At 35.2% G+C, this 21,204-nt stretch overlaps 1 protein-coding gene across 4 annotated transcripts in view; it reads left to right on the forward strand.

The window, feature by feature from the left end:
* The window catches only part of DPYD (dihydropyrimidine dehydrogenase), a 981,230-nt gene that overhangs the window by 230,302 nt on the left and 729,724 nt on the right, over nt 1-21,204 (forward strand). For all 4 annotated transcript variants that reach the window (XM_049875731.1, XM_049875734.1, XM_049875732.1 and 1 more), the window contains one exon: nt 14,299-14,460. In XM_049875731.1, coding sequence (XP_049731688.1) covers nt 14,299-14,460 — 162 coding nt within the window. The remainder of the gene's footprint in view (nt 1-14,298; nt 14,461-21,204) is intronic.

Below are 21,204 nucleotides of genomic sequence, written 5' to 3' on the forward strand. Positions count from 1 at the left end.
ATATTGAATGACACCAGAAACATCAAAAGCAGGTGAAAGGAATACAGAGGCACTGTAGCAACAAGAATTAGTTGACTTTCAACCATTTCAGGAGGCAGCTTAAGATCAAGAACTTATGGTCCGGAAGGAAGAAGTCCAAGCTGCACTGAAGACAGTAGTGAAAAACAAGGCTCCAGGAATTGATGGAATACTAATTGAAATATTTCATCAAACGGATCTAACTACGGAAGTGCTCACTTGTCTATGACAAACAATTTGGAAGTTGGCTACCTGGCCATCTGACTGGAAGATATCCATATTTGTGCCCATTCCAAAGAAGTGATCCAACAGAATATAGAAATTATTGAACAGTGTCATTCATATCACAGGTAAGTAAAATGAAGGTAATTCAAGAATGGTTGTGGAATGGCACTGCGGGAAATTCAAGCTAGATTCAGAAGAGGACGCGAAAGGAGGGATATTATTGCTGATGTCAGATGGATCTTGGCTGAAGGCAGAGAATACCTGGAAGATGTTTACCTGTGTTTTGTAGACTATGCATAGGCATTGGACTGTGTTGGTCATAACAAATTGTGTATAACTTTGCAAAGAATGGGTATTCCACATAATTGTGCTCATAAGGAACCTGTACATAGACCAAGAAACAGTCGTTTGAACAGAACAAGGGGGTACTGCATGGTTTAAAGTCAGGAAAGATGTGTGTCAAGGTCCTTGTGTCATAGATCAAGGCACTCTAATTACTTCCCTTCCCATCTTATAAGATGGTATTTACTGTATATTAATTTCATTTATTTTAAAACTTGAAAGGATAGTTTTATTAATATTTATTTAATACTGGATTAGCTTTATTCACATCTTTGCGTGTTTCTTTTTCTCTTTTTCTTCCTTGAAATTTCCACCTAAGAGCAGTTATTTGTTGCTGTATGAAACAAATACTTTAGAATTTTATTCAGTAAAGGTTTGTGTTTAACAAATTCTTCTCATTTCTTAACAGTTTTATTTTTCTTAATTAAATTTTTTTTTTTTTTTTTGCTTTAGATGAAGATTTACAGAGCAAATTACTTTCTCATTAAACAGTTAATACACATACTGTTTTGTGACATTAGTTGCCCAATCCCACAGTATGTCAACAATCTCCCTTTCTTGACCTTGGTTTCCTCTTTACCAGCTTTCCTGTCCCCTCCTGCCTTCTAGTCCTTGTCTCTGGGCTGGTGTGCTCATCTGGTCTCGTTTTGTTTTATGGGCCTGTCTAATCTTTGGCTGAAGGGTGAAACTCAGGTGTGACTTCATTACTGAGCTAAAAGGTTGTCTGGGGATTTCTCTAGTCTCTATCAGACCAGTAAGTCTGGTCTTTTTTGTGTGTGTTAGAATTTTGTTCTACATTTTTCTCCAGCCCTGTCCGGAACCCCCTGTTGTGATCCCTATCAGAGAAGCAAGTGGTGGTAGCCCGGCACCAACTAATTGTGCTGGACTCAGTCTGGTGGAGGCTGTGGTAGTTGTGGTCCATGAGTCCTTTGAACTAATCTTTCCCTTGTGTCATTGGTTTTCTTCATTCTCCCTTGCTCTTGATTGCCTCAAGACAGAATCCAATCTTGGAGATTGAGTCCTGCCTCATTAACACAACTGCCCCCTGTCTCACCTCATTAACATCATAGATTTAGAATTTATAACACACAGGAAAATCATATCAGATGACAAAATGGTGGACAATCACACAATACTGGGAATCATAGCCTAGCCAAATTGATACACATATTTTTGGGGGACACAATTCAGTCCATGACAGATGCATTCAAGATGACTTTAAAAAAAAAAAAAAAACCTGTAATATTATTTTAGATTTTCTTAAGGAGAGTCATAGCAAATAACTAGTTCTCAATAAGTGGAAAGTGCAATAAATATTTAAGAACTAATTGGTAGTCTAGATTGAGAAACACTTTGAAAAATAAGACTAAAAAGGACTTTCCATGTCAGAAATTTAAAGTCACTGTAAGATACTTGGAAGCCCTATGGGCCAGCTCTACTCTTCTCCTATAGGGTCGCTATGAGTCAGAATAGACTAGATGGCAATGAGCTTATTATTATTATTTTTTTTTAAATAAGAACTACAATCTCATGTAATGTCTGTCTTATTTCTGTTTTATAATATATGTATTTGGGCCTTTAAAAGTTTACAATTTTACTTTTAATCACAGCCAATACAGTGTATAATGATAATTATTTCTCTTTGCATTTGCTCCAATAAATGAGCATTTAGTTCTGAAAAGTCTTCTGTAACTCAAACAATTGTTAGTCAATTTATTGCAATGCATAGGCAATATAAAATTTAAAAGTAATGTTGTTGTTAACATTCTGTTGAGTTGATTCCGACTCATAGCAACTCTATATGTACAACAGAGTGAAATACTACCTGGTCCTGCATCATCCTCACAATTGCTGCTATGTTTAAATGTTTAATGTTAGTATAACTAAATGAGAAGAGATTTTCATTGGGTATCCTAAGGCACATTTATATGAAACAAATACCACCACACTGTTTGTGATTATGTAAATGCATAAATACATTTAAACATGTCTTTGTCATTTACAAAACAAAATTATTTTTAAAACTGACTAATAATATATAATCTATATATGTACATATGTAAATTAAACTGGAATCACAATTTTTTCTCCAGTAATCTCAAAAAAATCTGCATGAGTAAATATAAGGAATACTTGATAGAATATTTTTCTAATAAGTAAACATTTAATATAACACAATCTAGATCAAAGGAATTTTAATCTGAACTAGCTATCTCATTTTGTAGAAAATAAATTTGAAACCCAATGAGGTTAAGTGGTTTTTCCCACATCACATAGCCACTTGAGAGAGTAACTGAATTTTCTAGAATTCTTGTCGAGAGTGATTTTTTTCTGCATCACACTATGCTATCTATATGAACAAAGTGTGGATATTATAAGTCATTACTAAAGTGTGAAGTGCTCAATAAGTAACACTTTTGCTATCATGACAGAATTTTTTTTAAAGTATTATAAACATCTTAAACAGTGGGTAAAAATTATAATAGTCTTCATCTTAATAAAATTTGGTTTTAGTTTTTGCAAACCACTTGGCAAAATTGAAGAATTTTAAATGAATTATTACAATCAATACTAATTATAATTTTGAAAGTAGTGATGGGTTTAAATTAATGTACTTGGCATGGAGACTCTTTTGAGAAAGCTTTTTGTACCCACTTTAAAGGGGTAGCTGACAGCTGGTTTCACATACCATAATATGGTGACACACTATAGTACACACCACGACACGCTGTCAATTAAGGAATCACTCATATTCTTGTCAATGAAGAGCAAACCCTCACAAAATAGTCTTTTTTTTTTTTTTTTTCATGGAAGAAAATAGAGGCGTGGAATTACGTTCTAGCTGTAACAGCATAAAAAATGTTAGGAAGTAATTCTGTCTTTATTAAGTAATCATCTTATGTATAATAACCCAGTATATATAATAAGTTCAAAAAACAGTCCCTGAGTTTGTTGTTGTTTCAAATCTTGTTTGGGGTAAGATGATTTGGGGTGAGATTATTTAAGCTGTTTCTTACCTTCATTTCATAAATTTCTTATTACATGTATTTGTTATTGAGGACATTGAATTATTTTATGAATTGGCTACAAACTTGATTGACTTGAATCTTTATATTTTTTTCAACAAATAATAATAAAAAAAAGAACAACAAGAAACTCCACAGTTTTTCTCTATGGCCAAATACTAGCATCCAGCCTAGTTTAAATTACATCGGAGATGGTATAATTAAATGCCAGTTATTTGATGGGTAGCCTGTAGCATGTGTGATGCAGCTTAGTATAACGTCCTTTAGAACAGGGGTGATACCTAAAGGGCAATACTACGTCCAGATACTAAACTTCTACTTTAAATTTCTAGATACCCGATACCCTTTTAACAGTGTATGGTGTGTGTGTGTTAGACAAAAAAAGTTAATAGAATCATATTTAAGCACTAATTCTCCTTACCTTTAAAAGTGTATAAAACTTAGTTGAGTAGTAAGGAAAAATAATCTCAGTGAAAAATCAAATTCATCACAATATAATAATTAGAAAAAAGGCTCTCAGCATTTTTATGGAATATATGAATAGAGGCTCTGATAACATTAATCTTGACTTTTCAGTAGTTTCTCAAGTGAAAACTTTATATGCCTTCAACATGTGAGATGTTTATAAATGATACTTTCAGAATTCTACCATTGCCCCCCCCTTTTTTTTTTAGCTCTAGCATTCATTAGCTCTAGCATCTTTGTTCCTATATTTACACTGATATTTAGATGTAGACAGAATCCTATCTCCTTGCTTACAGGAAGTAAAGTATATCATGAATTAGGGTAAATTATTTTATACAACCTTTAGCATACACTAAATAAAATAATTCTGCATTCTGTTCTTTCTTCTTTCATGTTGATTAATAACCCACTAAGAATAAAAAGATTGTGTCTCTGCAAATTTCTTACAAATATCTATTGTTCTTTTGATTATTTTCTCTGGATGACATGGGTTTTTTTTTTTTTTTTTAATTCAACTTTAGATGAAGGTTTACAGAACAAACTAGCTTCTCATTAAACACTTACTATGCATATTGTTTTATGACATTAGTTAACAACCCCATGACATATCAACACTCTCCATTCTTGACCTCGGGTTCCCTTTTACCAGCCTTCCTGTCCCCTCCTGCCTTCTACCCCTTACCCCTGGGCTGGTGTGCTCCTTTAGTCTCCTTTTGTTTTATGGGCCTGTCTAATCTTGGATGCAGGGTGAACCTCAGGAGAGAGACTTCATTACTGAGCTAAAAGGGTATCTGGGGGCCATACACTTGGAATTTCTCTAGTCTCTGTCAGACAGGTAAGTCTGTTCTTTTTTTGTGAGTTAGAATTTTGTTCTGCATTTTTCTCCAGCTCTGTCCGGGACCCTCTATTGTGAACCTATCAGAGCAGTCAGTGGTGGTAACTGGGCACCAGCTAGTCATACTGAACTCAGTCTGGTGGAGGCCATGGTAGTTGTGGTCCCTTTGTCCTTTGGACTAATCTTCATGCTTGTATCCTTAGCTTTCTTCATCCTCCCTTGTTCCCGAAGGGGTGAGACCAGTAGAGTATCTTACATGGCCACTCACAGGCTTTTAAGACCCCAGACGCTACTCACCAAAGTAGAATGTAGAACATTTTCTTTACAAACTATGTTATGCCACTTGAGCTAGATGTTCCCAGACGCCTTGGTCCTGATGTGGGGTTTTTAACTCTAACATCAGATATTCACATTATTTATTTTACTTGGTCATTTAAAAACTATGATGCAGTTTGTTTGTTTATTTATTTATTTGTTTGTTTATTTATTTATTTATTTATGTCTCTTCTAGAAATGTTTGTTTTTGATGTTAAAATATAACTGGTAATTAATAATTATTTAGTATTATACTGTACTACAATGAGATGGATTGACACAGTGGCTGCAATGATGGGCTCAGACATAGCACCGATTGTGAGGATGGCGCAGGACTGGGCATGTTTTGTTCTGTTGTACATAGGATTGGTACAATTTGAACCGACTTGAGGGCACGTAACAACAACCTGCTTATAGGCAAGGCATGTGGATAAGACTTGGTCTTCAATCTCAAGGAAATAAAACTTAATGAAAGACACAAATCAGAAAAAAAAATATAGAACTATCATATATGTGTATATGTTAACAAATACAATGATCAAAAGGGTATGGTACAATGAAAGAATATCCTTGCTTTGTGTTCTAGTTCAAAAATGACAGAAATAGTGATAAATCTATGCGGAGTAAATATGCTTTGGACAGTGATATATGAAAAGGGGAACCCTGGTAGTGCAGTGGTTAAGAGCTCAGGTTGCTAACCAAAATGTCGACTGTTTGAATCCACCAACCGCTCCTTGGAAACCCCATGGAGCAGTTCTACTCTGTCCTATAGGGTCGCTATGAGTAGGAACCTACCGGAAGGCAACAGGTTGGTTGATTTGCTTTTGCATATGAAAAGGTTGAGTTTTGATGCAGATGGGAGCTCTATTCCATTTAAACAGAACTGTCAAGGGGCAGCAATACTGATTCTTCATATCTGGTGTTTACTAAACAACCTTTCACGTAGTAGATGTGCAATAAATATTTAATGGGCAATAAATTGAATGCATGTATACACATACACTAAATTACCTTCAGTGACTCATGTGGAAAATTGTAAGTTTTTTATTATTGCCTTTTTTATTCTACTGCCTAAAGTGAGTATTGTTTAAAAAGCTTAAAATCGTAAACTCTTAGAATTAACATTTTTTACAAAAGCTTTTTAGGCAGAATAAGCCTCCTGGATGGAGACTTACCTTTATTAAATTAAATCTGTTCTATGCTACACAGTACACTAGGCATCTTATCTGTACTACATTTAAAAAAGGTACATAATGTAAATATAACTAATGGTGAAGGAATTATGATCTCCATTTCTCAGATGATAAAACAGAGGCTAGGAGAAATGACATTTTTTTCCCTTGTCATATTGCTTGTGTATGGTAGAATCAGGATTCAAAGCCAGGGACTTTTTGACTCCAAAGCCCTGTGTGTGGGTGGGGGGTGGGGGGTGGGAGGTGGGGGTGTGCGGTGGGGTGTGCCCTTGTGCGTGCATATGTGTGTATGTATTTTCTAGTGTAGCCTCTCAGAGTCACATAAGATTTATTTTCATATACGTTTAGGTTTTAGTGAGGCTAGTTAAATTCATAATTCTAAAAATCTAATCATATTGTATAAAACTGATTTAAAATTGAGTATATCTCACTTATGGAGAGAGGATTTTTCAGAAATAAAATAAGCCAAACCTATTCTGTCCCTACTTGTCCCTGCAAGAATGTGAGCACCATGAGGGTAGGAGTTTTTATGTGTTCGGTTCATAGTCTATCCCCAGTCTCCTTTGTTAAATGTCGGAAGGCCTGTAGATGTTTACTGAGGGATGGTGGCGATCTCACAGAAGAAATGCCCTTTATGCCTATGATTTCTGTATGTGCTACTAAAGACATTTTCTACTCAACTAATGTACGTCAGTACCCTCACCATTACATAGATCCATCCTGAAATACATGTAATGTTAATTTACCCTTCTCATACACGCAAAGTTATTGAAGTTTAGCCCATTTTAAAATGCAACAGATTGGAGTTTATCTTGGAAGGGCGCTTCCATCTGTGAAAACTGTCATTGGAAGAAGGAAGAACACTTTAAAATAAATCCACCAGCTGTATTGATAATCTTACAGTGATATGCAGGCCTGAATATGATAGGACTGTTTGTTAAATCAGTTATACCATATGACAGGATGGCTGGCTTGTCAGTTTTTCATGTTTCTTGATAATGACTTAAAATCATTACGTTGCAGGCGGAATGACACTAATGCAGTCTGAAACTGTAAACTTAAAATGAAAAGCAAAAAATAAAAGTTAAAGTGATTTTAAAAATATTAACTCACCTAAATGGCACGCACTGTGCATAAGAACACTCTTTAAAAACCTCAATGAGTAACAAGGAGTTTAACACCTGCACAATATCAGTAAGTTCATGGGTTGGAGAACAGTCAGTGGTTACACTTTTGTGTTGATATGAAAATAACAAACATCTCACACAGCATTTTTGTCATTCAGATTTTTAAAGTACTTATGCTTTATGTAAAGAATCTCTGTATCCGTGAGATTCCTCCTAACATCAATCCCATTTTGTACCCCTCTCACATAGCCCTGTACATTTTTCTTCACATGATAAAGAACTAAAATGCTTGTGACTGATTGAATAACAAGAAGAAAACCAGTTGAAGTGCTGTGTATTTTCTAGAAGGAGACTACTGGGGTGTCTATAAAGTACCCTTCTAAATTTAAATTCTCTAACCTTTGAGAAAGGTTGAAGAGCTCACAGAATAGGAGGCAAGCCTCTTGTTTAGAAGGAGGACTCAAAAAATCTTCCCACTCACTATAAAAGAGAAAAAATTGATATTGGTCTTGGCATCCTCTCTGGGAAGAGGTGAGGAGGTGTTCCTTTTCTGATAGGTTTCTGAATGTCTTTGACTGAGTACCCAGATCCCTAAACGGTGGAGTCATCTAACATTTGTTGGAGGTGGATTGCAAAGGTGAGTTCTGAATCATTGCTCAATGTTGGCTCAGCCCTTTTTTCAAAACCCTGTTTCTATGTACTGTGATACTTGCTCATGCTTTCCTTTTTTTTTCTAGGCATCATAGTGTCTTCTCCTTTATACTCCTTATTTTTCCACATTACTTTATGAGAATTTCCTCGTTGTCTATACAGTGATCTTCCTAGTTATTCCGTAAACACTGGCAGCCTTCTATTAAAAAGCATTAATGTGCTCCTTTTTTATTACTTATAGTATTAAATACTAAACTCTTAGCTGGGCAGTCAAGATTTTTCATACTTTGGTCCAAGCACACTTTTTCTAATCACCTTTTTCTAAGTGAATGAACTGCTTATTTAGTCCCATCAGTACAGAATGGATCCTATGCCCTTCTCTCCAGTCTCTTAGTCCTGTCATATCCAGAATTATTTTGACTGCTACCCATTTAAAGTGGATGCTAAATACCTTAGCCTCAAATATTTCTTACTCTGATTCTATTTTGATGTCAGGGAGTAAATAACATTTTTTAATGCATGTAATGCTTTTAAATTTGTTGTTGTTAGTTGCCATCGAGTCGATTCCGACTCATGGTGACTCAGTGTGTGAAGAGCAGAACTGCTCCATACGGTTTTGAAGACTGTGACCTTTTGGAAGCAGATCACCATGCCTCAGTTTTGAGGTACCTCTGGGTGGGTTCAGAGCCCTGGTGGTGCAGTGGTTAAGAGCTTGGCTACTAACCAAAAGGCCGGCAGTTGGAATCTACCAGCTGCTCCTTGGGAACCCTTACGGGGCAGTTCTGCCCAGTCCTATAGGGTCCCTGTGAGTTGGCATTGACTTGACAGCAATGGGTATATGTATTACATGGTAGATTTGAACTGCCAACCTTTTGGCTAGTAGTCTAGTGCTTGGCTTTTTGCACCACCCAGGGACTCTGTGCTTTCAATTTAAGAAACATTAAATAAATCCTTGTTAATTAATTTTTTGTATTCCTGATCCTCCTACAATTTTACTGATAGATCAAGCCCTGATAGTTTGATAGCTATGGCAAATCATGAGCCATAAGTGTAATTTAACTCTTTTATTTGTTGTGTGTATTGGAAAATGTATCCCTTTCTCCTCTTCTGTCATCATTTTATATGTAATCTTGAAACTCAATTTAGAGCTCCTTAAACAACTCATGAGGAGCCCTGATGGCACAATGGTTAAAGTACTCAGGTGCTAACTGAAAGATCAGAGATTCTAACTCACCAGTGGCTCCATGAGAGAAAGACCTAGCGATATACGATATACTTCTGTAAAGATTATAGCCTAGGAAACCGTGTGGGGTAGTTCTGCTCTATCACAGGGGCTGGCTATGAGTAGGAGTCGACTCAATGGCATACAACAAAAACAAAACAATCCATACTCTTATAGAAAGATTTTTAGGTATTTAAATTAGATTATATTTTTTCCTGTACTTTTTTTTTCAAATATTCTTTAAACGTGGCTGACAGTTGAGAGTTTTCCAGAATATTTTTATATTAGAAGATATTTCTAATTATGCAATAGATTTTTCAGTCTGTGAGTCAGTCAGTAAATACTTGTTAATCAGTCTTGTTGAATGTTCCTGAGATGTCAAGTAACGGGAGGCAAGAATACTGACCAGTGCCTGAGGTTTTCTCCAGTAGTGGTTAACTGCTGAGTTGCAGCTGCTGAGTGAAATGATCAGTGTGCTTAGAGGAACCAAGGCTGTTTGCCTAGAAATGGAGCAATTAATTTTAAGTTAGTAGTCTTTTATCATGGCCACTATTAAGTAAAATTATACAAAACTGGAAAATAAGGCCAAGGGGATCACTATGACCTTTCGTTGTCATACTAAAGTATTGTTTAAAGGGACACCTAAGTGTTATCTAATTTTGGAGAGAATGAAACATTGGTTGATTTTACTGTTTAATACTAATTAAAAGCTCAGACTCGGTAAAGTTGCATGTTAACTGGAAGATTTGTGTCCAGCAGAGATGCATATTACATCTGTTTGATAGAAAAGATACTCCTAAAACTGTTTTATTTTTCTCTTAGACGTTATCCAGTTTTACATTTAATCCAGAAATCTTATAAAAATATTGCTTTATTATATTGCCTATATAATTCCTAGTGCCTCAAATTAGTTTTAAAAATATATAATAGATTTATTGAGTTATAATTCATATTCCATATAATTCACCTATGAGATATATACAATTTTTGTGTTGAGTATATTTGCAGAATTGCAACCATCGCCACAATCAATTTGAGAACATTTGTATCAGTCCAAAAAGAAATCCTTATATCCTACCAGACACTCAGCCCTATGTAACCACTAATCTACTTCGAGTCTCTATAGTTTTGCCTATTCTGGGCATTTTATATAAATGGATTCATATACTATGTGGTCTTTGTGAGTGGCTTCTTTGACTAATATGATGTTTTCATGGTTCATATTGTAGCAAGTGTCAGTGCTTCATTCCATTTTATTGCTGAATAATATCCCATTATGTGAATATACCACATTTTATTTAGTCATTCCTTAGTTGATGGGCATTTGGGCTATTATGAATAGTTGTATGTTGGTATTATGAAAAATCCTGCTATAAACATTACTATACAAATTTTGCATGGATATGTTTTTGTATCTCTTGGGTGTACAACTAGAAGTGGAATTGCTGGGCCATATGGGACTATTTTTAACCTTTTAAGGAACTGTCAAAATGTTTTCCAAAGTGCCTGCATCATTTTCCATTCCCATCAGCAGTGTATGAGGTTTCTAGTTGCTCCACATCCTTATCATCAGTTTTTATTGTCTTTGTTTTTTTAGTAGTTATCCTAGTGGGTATGAAGTGGTATCTCATTGTGGTTTTAGTGTGTTTTTCTCTGATGCCGAATGACATTGACCATCTTTTGCTGTGCTTCTTGGCCATTTGTGTATCTTCTTTGGAAAAAGTCTATTTTGTTTTTTTGCCCGTTTTTGATCTGGGTTGTCTTTTCATTATTGAGATGTAATAGTTCTTTCTGTATTCTGGTCCTTTATCAAATATATGATTTGCAAATGTTTTCTCCCATTCTGTGGGCTGTCTTTTTATTTTCTTGATGGTGTCCTTTGAAGCACAAAGCTTTTATTTTATTTTTTAGATAAATGTTTACAGCACAAATTAGTTTCTCATTCAAAAATTTATACACAAATTGTTTTGTGACATTGATTGCAATCTCCCTGTCTTAGTTGTCTAGTGCTGCTATAACAGAAATACCACAAGTGGATGGCTTTAACAAAGAGAAATTTATTTCTTCATAGTAAAGTAGGCTAAAAGTCCCAAATTCGGTGTGTCGGCTCCAGGGGAAGGCTTTCTCTCCCTCTCGGCCCTCTCATCAGTCTTCCCCTGGACTAAGCGCTTTTCTGCACAGGGACCCCGGGTCCAAAGGATGTGTTCTGCTCCAGGTACTGCTCTCTTGGTGGTATGAGGCCCCTGTCTTTGCTTACTTTCCTTTCTTTCTATTTCTTGGGAGAGAAAATGTGGTGCAGGCCATACCCCAGAGAAACTCCCTTTACATCGGCTCAGGAATGTGACCTAGGTAAGGGTGTTCTGATCCTACCCTAATCCTCTTTAACATAAAATTATAATCACAAAATGGAGTACAACCACATAATATTGGAAATCATGATCCAGCCAAATTGATATGCAAATTTTGGGGGGCATAATTCAATCCCTGACACCCCCCAATGAGACAACACTCATCCTTTCCACCCTGGATTCTCTGCATTCATTTGTTCAGCTTTCCTGTCCCTTCCTGCCTTCTTATCTTGCTTTTGGGCAGGAGTTGCCAGTTTGGTCTCATATAATTGACTGAACTAAGAAGCACATTTGTCACATGTGTTCCTGTTTATTTTATAGCCCTGACTAATATTTGTCTGAAAAGTGGGCTTTGGTAGTGGTTTCAGTTCTGAGTTAGGGGCTGTAGTCTCGGGGGTTCCTCCAGTCTCTGTCGGACCAGTAAGTTTGGTATTTTTTTGTGAATTTAAATTTTGGTCTACATTTTTCTCCTACTTTGTGCAGGACTCTGCTGTAATCCCTGTCAGAGTGGTTGATGGTGGTAGCTGGGCACCGTCTAGTTCTTCTGGGCTCAGGCTTATGAAGGCTGTGGTTCATGTGGTCCTTTAGTCCTTTGGGCTAATATTTTCCTGGTGTCTTTGGTTTTCTTCATTCTCCTTTCCTCCAGATGGTATGAGACCAATAGATGTATCTTAGATGGCAGGTCACAAGCTTTTAAGACCTCAGATGCTACTCTACAAAATAGGATGTAGAACATTTTTTGAACTATATTATGCCAATTGATCTAGATGTCCCCTGAGACTATGGTCCCAGACCCTCAGCCCCAACAGCTGGGTCCTTCAGGGTGTTTGGTTGTATCTAAGGAGCTTCTATGACTTTGCCTTGGCCACTTTGCTCTAACTTCCCTTTCATTTTATGTTGTCTTTTTCCTTCACTGAAAAGGCACTTGTCTAATATCTAGTCATTTCTTCTCCCCAACCCTCCCCTCCCTCATAACCATCAAAGATTGTTTTTTTTCTGCGTGAAAACCTTTTCTTGAGTTTTTACAATAGTGTTCTCATATAATATTTGTCCTTTTTTGATTGACGTATTTCACTGAGCACAATGCCTTCCAAATTCATCCACGTTGTGAGATGTTTCACTGCTTTATCATTGTTCTTTATCATTGTGTAGTCTTCCATTGTGTGTATGTACCATAGTTTGTTTATCCATTCGTCTGCTGATGGGCATGTAGGTTGTTTCCATCTTTTTGCTATTGTGACCAATGCTGCAATGAACGTGGGTGTGGATATGTTTATTTGTGTGACAACTCTTATTTCTTTGGGATGTATTTCTAGCAGTGGTGTTGCTGGATCATATGGTATTACTATTTCTAGCTTTTAAAGGAGGTGTACCATAAGGTTTTTCATAATGGCTGTACCATTTTACATTCCCGCCACAGTGCATAAGAGTTCCAATCTCTGTGCAACCTCTCCAACATTTTTTATTTTATTTTATTTTGTCTTTTTAGTCCAGTAATGTAGAGTGAGATGGTATCTCATTGTAGTTGTGATTTGCATTTCTGTAATGGATAATGACCACCCGCGTTTCCTCGTGTGTCTGTTAGCTGCCTGAATGTCTTCTTTGGTGACGTGTCTGTTCATGTCCATTGCCCATTTTTTATTTGGATTATTTGTCTTTTTATTGTTGAGGTTTTGAAGTTTTCAATAGGTTTTAGAGATTAGACCAAAAGCTTTTAGCTTTCCTGAGTCTAATTTTTTCTATTTTTTCTTTTGTCGTTTATGATTTTAGTGGCATACCTGATAAACTATTGCCTAATCCAAGCTCATGAAGATTTACTCCTGTGTTATCTCCTAAGAGTTTTATAGTTTCAGTTTTACATTTAGAACTTTGATCTATTTTGACTTAATTTTTGTATGCCAAAAATATTATTTGAGATATGAAAGTCTTCAGTGATGAAAAGGAATTACCCAGGCAAAAAACTGTGTGTCTGTTGGGTATTTAGTGGAGAGGGGGTTGTTTGGGCTAGTTTGTACATGTGTTAATCTTTTGCTCTTCACTCTCACCCAGAAGGTTCTGGGAAGAGGGGTGAAGTCAGGTAGAGACACTTTCAGGCAGAGACATGAAACAGCATAAACAAAGGCACAAAACAACTCATTAGAGAGTTTTCTAAGATGTTCTGTAATAGTATGAACTTGGGGAAGGTAGTGACTGGTGAGAGACTTGTGGAAGCCTGGTCCAGAAGTGCCTGTATGATGAGCTTGGTCTGCATCCTCTAGAAGATTTGTATGTTAAAATCCTTTTTCTAAAATTAATTAATTGTTCATTTATGAGTACACCATATATTGAGTAATTCCTATATAAGTGTTAGGTGCTCTGCTAAGTGTTTGTTAATAGGTCCTGATGGTAAACAGTATGGTAACATATGTATTTTCTATATATCTTGATCTCTAATCCAATTACTTATTAAAAGGTTTAATGTGTTGGTCATAATTTGAATGTTTAAGGTATAGTACTATATAACAAAATTTTATTTTATTTTATTTATGCAGAATTATTATGGAGCTGCTAAGATGATTTTTTCTGACAACCCACTTGGTCTGACTTGTGGAATGGTATGTCCAACCTCTGACCTTTGTGTAGGTGGATGCAATTTATATGCTACTGAAGAGGGACCAATTAATATTGGTGGATTACAGCAGTTTGCTACCGAGGTATGAAGCTATATTCATGCTTCTTCCCCCCCCCGCCCCCTTAAGCACAATGATGTTAAAGTAATTTTAATCCCTCATGCTTTGTTGATACCCAGCATTTTTAGTGTGACACACAGCTAATATGTAAGTGTTTTTTGGAAGAAGCAGTATTTTTATTTATTGACTTGGCGATAAGAATGGAGTTTTATAAAACCATATGTCAAATTAATTGCAACCCTGGAAGGTTTTAAAATACTTTGACTGAAAGTTATATAAAAGAGAGGATCTAAAAATACAACTTTGACTTTACACTGCAGTGTGGCAAGGGGGCCTCATTATGAAAAGGCTGTATTGCTTAACTGATTCTCTTCCCTATAACTCTATTTAATCTTTATACTGTGACATAATAAATAATCAGCAGTTTGTTGTATTCTCTGAGTTAAAAGCTAAGGAATTTTCAAAAACTCTGAAACTGAATAAAATTTTTTAACACCAAAAAATTTTCAAATTTTGTGGACTTATAGAATAGTGCTGCAGTAGAAAATGGTCTGTTATTTGAATACACATTTCTAATGAAAAATATGAAAGTGTGTTTTCACTATTTATTCCATAATCTTTGGTCATGGCCTTCTCTTTTGTGAATCCTTTGTAAGTGACTTTGATTTGCTGGGGCATCCTTGTGCTCTCTTGGGTCTCCTGATTGGGGTCAGTTACCAGGTCAATTCCCATGCATCATTTAAATGATCAGCTTATGCGGAGGCTACAGTAAGATTTTGTGATCCTTAGGGGCCAGTTGGCTAGAAGGCCGAATGAAATACCTGTCAACACTAGATTTTTAGTTAATGACTTCCCTATGTGGTTTTGTCAACTTAAACACAGCACGCTCTTTCCTTTTAGGACCTGTCTCAAAAGATCCCTCAAGCTTAAGTCTCACTTCGCTTTTATTAATAAATCAGGGTTATTCCCTTCCTGTTTTCTGACAGGTTAATTCTAAGGAAAGGCTCCTGGGAATGAGAAAATAGAAACAATTTGAGGTTGCGAGTTGTTGCAATAAATTCTTGGATTTAATTTCATTTCTTACTAAATTCAAAATTGCGTTAGGCTTACCTCACCAGTGCAAAGTATGGTCTTTACAACCTGAGAAAATCCTTAGTTGATTGAGAAGATTCACTTGAATTCCTTCCCATCTTTCTTTCGGGAACCAGAACCTCTTCATTAAACCAGGGCAAGTTTGCACAACATGGAGTAAGTCAAATGTCAGACAATATGTGCATGAAACAACAAAACATTTCAAAACTAAATTAGTTAAAATATTGTTAGTTTGTCATTGACCTGAACTTAAGAGAGAGTGAGAAAGAGAGGACATCATCCCTCTGGGAATTCTGTCTTGGTTTTTATGAAATTCTTACCATCCCTTCCAGAGCGGAGTCTATGTGTGTCTTTGAGGCAGAGCTTCAAATGTACCTTAACTGCTCTATAGAATTCATTACGAACTTAACTAAAATTTGAGTGTCCACCGTAAGTGTCCCCTAATGAGTTAAGCATAGGTTAGGACTGCAATAAATACATTTAAGTTAATCAGATGATTTAGAGTGAGAATGTGTCTTTCTTTTCCATTCCAATTGCGGTTTGTATATCTGTGGCTTCGAATATACCTGTCATCATAAATGAAAATCTCCTAGTGAAACTACTTAGAAAAGCTTTCCATTCATTTTTCTTTGTTTTAGGTTGACCACTTAGGGTGAGTCATTTAAGAAAGTCTTATATTCCCTGGGTGTGCTTTACCTAAATTTACCCATAGCTCAAAGTTGTCATGAAGATAAAACATGAGCTGCATATTAATTGGCTACAAGTGGGAAAAAAAGTATAAAGTGCAAATATTATTATGTTCTCAAACTACTATTGACATGAATATTTAAGGTGAAGTACAGCTTGATGCAAATAATTTTTTTTAGATTGTTTTAGAAAACAGTGATTGATTTTTGACCTTTAAAGGAAAAGAAATCTATTTTTCAACCAAATTAAGCAAAGGTTAGGGAAGTAGACTAAAATAGTATGATATTTTTCTAAATTGGTTTTCCTATAATTTATAAGTGAATTTTAAAATACCGACTCAGTAGTCTGCCATTATTGATTAGGTCCATCCCATATATTTCTCCTCCGTTTGAACATGGGCATGTGATTTGGAGAAAATCTGAGAATGAATCACACAAAGAACAGCTGCAGTAGAATCAGACCAGCTGCTTTTTTTGTCCTATGTTGTCATTACTATTCAACCCTTTGCCATTCCCACATCTGCAGTGCAATGACTGTGGCCCTGCATCAGGCACTTTTGTGTGCCCCTGGGACAAACAGGCTGCGAGGGTGATTCTGATTCTGTATAGGAGGCAATTTTTCCTAGTTCCATTAGGTGTAACAATATTGCTTCAATAAAATTACTTGGAAACAATACTTTGGTGTAGATTTTGTTATCTCATGAGGGTGTTTAAATTTCTAAGAACAAATAAAACCCTTAAAACTTTTACTTTGAGATGTGTTTGAGTATTTAACTGAATCTTTAAGAAATCATATATTCATTACATGTAACATACAAACAAGATTTTATTGCCTTTCAAATTGAAATAATGAATTGTTGGAAAAGAGAATGAGATGCCAGTGCATCTTTGTACCCATTGCCTAAAGCTGGGGGAAAAAAAAAAATTAAATAGAATATTAGCTGCATGTCAAATCAATTCTCTTCTACTAATATTAAAGTGTTATGGAGGCAAAATAAAGAAATTAAAACTTAAAGGTTCAGAAGTTAACTTTAAATGCCAGAGTGAATGAGAGTTTGGGGATTGTTACTTAAAATTATTGCTTCCATTCTGGATTTTTAAGAATATACTAGATTATGAAATTGGGATCTAAGTATGTTATTTGTTTTCACAATAACAACTATGAGAATATCTTTTTTAATGCCTAATCAGTATGCTGTATTTGAAGCAAAAATGTTTTATTAAAAGTGTTTATTGAAATATTTTTATTTAAGAATAAAAATGACATCTCAAATCAGATGCTTCACTGAGAATAGATTTACTTTTCAGATTTATTTTTCTTTAAAGTATCTCTTAGCAGGGTTTTTTGTTTTTTTAAATGTCACCTCTCATTTGATATTAACCATTTCTTGTCCTACTAGTTTATCTACTTGCATTGAAGCAAGACTTTTCCATGCAATTGCGAAAATTTGTTTTTATTTCATTTGCTTTTATTAAACATATATTACAGGTAAAACTGAAGGCCTTCATCTTACCTTCTCCAGTAAAGCACTCATCCAATCTATCATTGTACTAATAGGGATTTCTCCAATGAATGTTGAAATTTGGAAGCCTTTTCTTAGGTTTACTCGTCATTCAGCTGGTACACTTTGCCTTTTTGGTTTTTTGCCCACTATTGGTTATATAGTGTAATGGAGCGCTCTAGTTCTGTAAGGCATATCCGCTGCATGTTGTATGTGGGTATGTGTTTTCAGTATGGAAAGCCAGTTAACCCAGTGTCATTTATTGTAGGGTCTGTCATTTCCACGCTGATTTGACTTGCCCTAATTCAAGTTTTTTTTTTTTTTTTAATTTGTTATAGCAAGGTTTTATATATGGATTCTTTTGTTTTGGGTAAGGCTTTTTCTTCTGTTGATCTGTTTGTGTAAACATGCATTAATACAAACTGCCTTAATGACTATAGCTTTGTAACATATTTTGGATCTTTTTACTCTTGAACTGCCCCCCCCCCCCCCGATTTTATTGACTCTCCCTGGGCCTTTGTAATATGAAATTTTTTTTTTTAAGGGTGAAAGAAATAATATACAATATTATTCTAATGGATTATAAACATTTATTTCTGTATTTTATTGTGAGTAGATACAATTCAAACTAAGTTGAAAAAGGCTTATAATCTAATAAAAATATACAGTTAAATAGTTCAAACAGCCAGGTATTAGGACTACATTAAGGTACATTTAACACTTATTTAAATTACATCAGTGTTAATATTTTGTTTAAACATTAAATAATTTGAAGAATTGTGTATGAAGGGATACGCTTACCCAAGTTAGCTTGTGTTATTTTTAATAGAACAAATCTTATTTCTACCATATCTTCACCTTATTGGAGTCCCTTAAAAGCCTTAAAGTCTTGCCTTTTAAAAGTATGTTTAAGAATAATATACAAATTGTGTATCCCAACAAACAATGGAGAATCGCAGGTCCTCTCTCAAATAATGTATTTCTGTGATGAGGTGACGCAGTGGTTAAACTGATTGCTAACTGAAAGGTTGGTGGTTCAAAACCACCAGTGGCTCCATGGAAGAAAGATGTGGCAGTCTGCTGCCATAGAGATTTATGGCCTTGGAAACTCTACCAGGTCGCTGTGAATCAGAATTGACTCGATGGCAGTCGGTTTGATTTATTTGGGTGCTAGACCCCATCTACCAAATAAAAAAATGAAGACAATAAAAAAATAAATAAAGTGCAAATTTTGAATTAAAACCAGTTATGAAAAAACGATGAATATTTTTACATAAACTGAAATGTGAGATTCATTATACTCTCTGTGTATGCCGTGCCGATTATTTCATAAGTAAGATTATCAAATGACAGAGATACTTTGGACAGTGAAAGCAGACATTATTAATAATTATTCCAGTGCAGTAGGCAAAATCTAGGACTGTTCTAGGCAGACTGGCATTTATGAACCCCCAGTGTGATAAGTTCTTTCTAGGTAAGGATTCAATCAATCAAAGAAACATTGGCTGGTCATTGATTAGAATTAAGTGTTGTAGACTGTTTCTAACCTACAAATCCTGAGAGACAGTTTCTCAGGAAATAATAAAAGCCAATACCTGAAATTTTGTAGTGACATAAGCATTCACAGTAGCGTCCTGGGACGAATAATCCAATCTTCATTAATTTTTGTCATTTGGTTTTGGAGGTGATTAAACCTTGGTACAAAGGAAAGGATCAGGTAGGAGTAAAAAAGTAGTTATAATATGCTACACTTGTATAGCACTTACATGCTTTTTTGTAATATCTCACTTCTAAATGTTGATGAAACACCCTTTAGGCATGTAAACTAGAAAATTACTTTCTAATTTTGGACATGAGAAAACCAAAAATCAAGGTGATTAAAAAGGATTGCACAAATTTTTTTTTTTTTAGAAACATTAAACAAACTCTTGTTGCCCTGCACTGTGTTTCATATTTTACTTCCAGATTCATCCTCAAAATAGCCCCTCAGGCAAGTGTTATCATCTCTTTTATGTAGGAGAAACAGGAGGCTCAGTGAAATTAATAAACTTCCACAAGCTCATATCTAGTAAGGGGGACATATATAATACAATGCTAGTGCTCTAATTTCTATTACTCCATGAACTTTCACTTGTCCCAGATAATGTTATTAGGCAGTGGCATAAACTCAAGGTAAGCTCAGGTTTTTGGACTCCAAGTGCACTGCAGTATCTCTTACACTTTGTTGGCTCAGTCACTGTAACTCACAGCCCTTTGGTTTTCTGTTAGATATGAAGCAACTGTGTAAAAATAAGTTATGTAAGACCAACACATATGGCTTAGTAGCTTCTTGACTTATGCATGCTACCAAAGGGCTTTTATTATTATTTTTTTTTTCTTTAATACCTGTAGAGGTATTATTCTATATTCAGAAGTAAATTCACATTTTGTGGAGCCTGAGGTTATACAATTTTGGGTCCCTTCCAAGAAAAATTATACAAAAATACTAATACAAAATTTTAACTAAGGCTGTGCAGTGAGAAACTCAAGATTAAGTTTTTACTGAGAATTTAACTTTAATTTGTAAAGCCTAAACCTGAGTTTGTGATAGCTGGCATACAAGTAAATTTAAGAATAAGTTTAGATCATTTATGATACAGTTTAGCAAGCTGGTTAATAAGCTCTGTAAGTGTGCCTAATATAGAACTAAGATAAATTACTGTGATAATGAGTAATAACCAATATTTATGACTAATACCATTTGCAGGTTACTAATAAGTTTTTTTTTTTTTTAAGTAGTATGGTTTAGAGAATCATTGTCAGATTAATGATACCTTATAATTGCCATATTGTCCCAAACTTGTAGCATCTTTGAATAAAATTTCCCTCTATTTACTCCTATTTAAGGAACCCCCTGGTGGCGCAGTGGTTAAGAACTCCACTGCTAACCAAAAAGGTTGGCAGTTTGAGTCCACCAGCTGCTCTTTGGAAATCCTATGGGGCAGTTCTACGCTGCCTATAGGGTCGCTATGAGTCAGAATTGACTCCATGGCAGCGGGTTTGGTTTTTGGACTCCTGTTTAAGACATCAGTACTATCAATACTTTGTGAAGATGGTTTTCTTCCTGAGTGGGGGAACACTTAGTTATTTCTGAGAGAAATAAGATATACATGAACAACATATATATAAAGCTGTAATTTGTATCCTGGTGAGATGTCGCTCCCTGGGATGCAAATGCAAATAATATCCGTTAAGGCTTAATTTGTGTCTCTCCTTTTAGTCTCAAAGTACTGATTAGTAGAAAGGAATAATGTCTTGATAGATTTCACTAAATATCTGCCATTCTTCTCCAAAATCTTTAGAAATCTATTAAATATGATCAGTGCTGGTACGATGATAGTAAAACTGTATGACTGAATGAATTGCTAGGTGATTTTCATCACAATATTTTAGTTTGCTTAAAGTTATATGTTAGTATGTAGAGTTTTAAAACATAAAAATAAGCTATA

Source organism: Elephas maximus, chromosome 3, assembly GCF_024166365.1.
Source record: "Elephas maximus indicus isolate mEleMax1 chromosome 3, mEleMax1 primary haplotype, whole genome shotgun sequence".
NCBI classification, from domain to species: Eukaryota; Metazoa; Chordata; class Mammalia; order Proboscidea; family Elephantidae; genus Elephas; species Elephas maximus.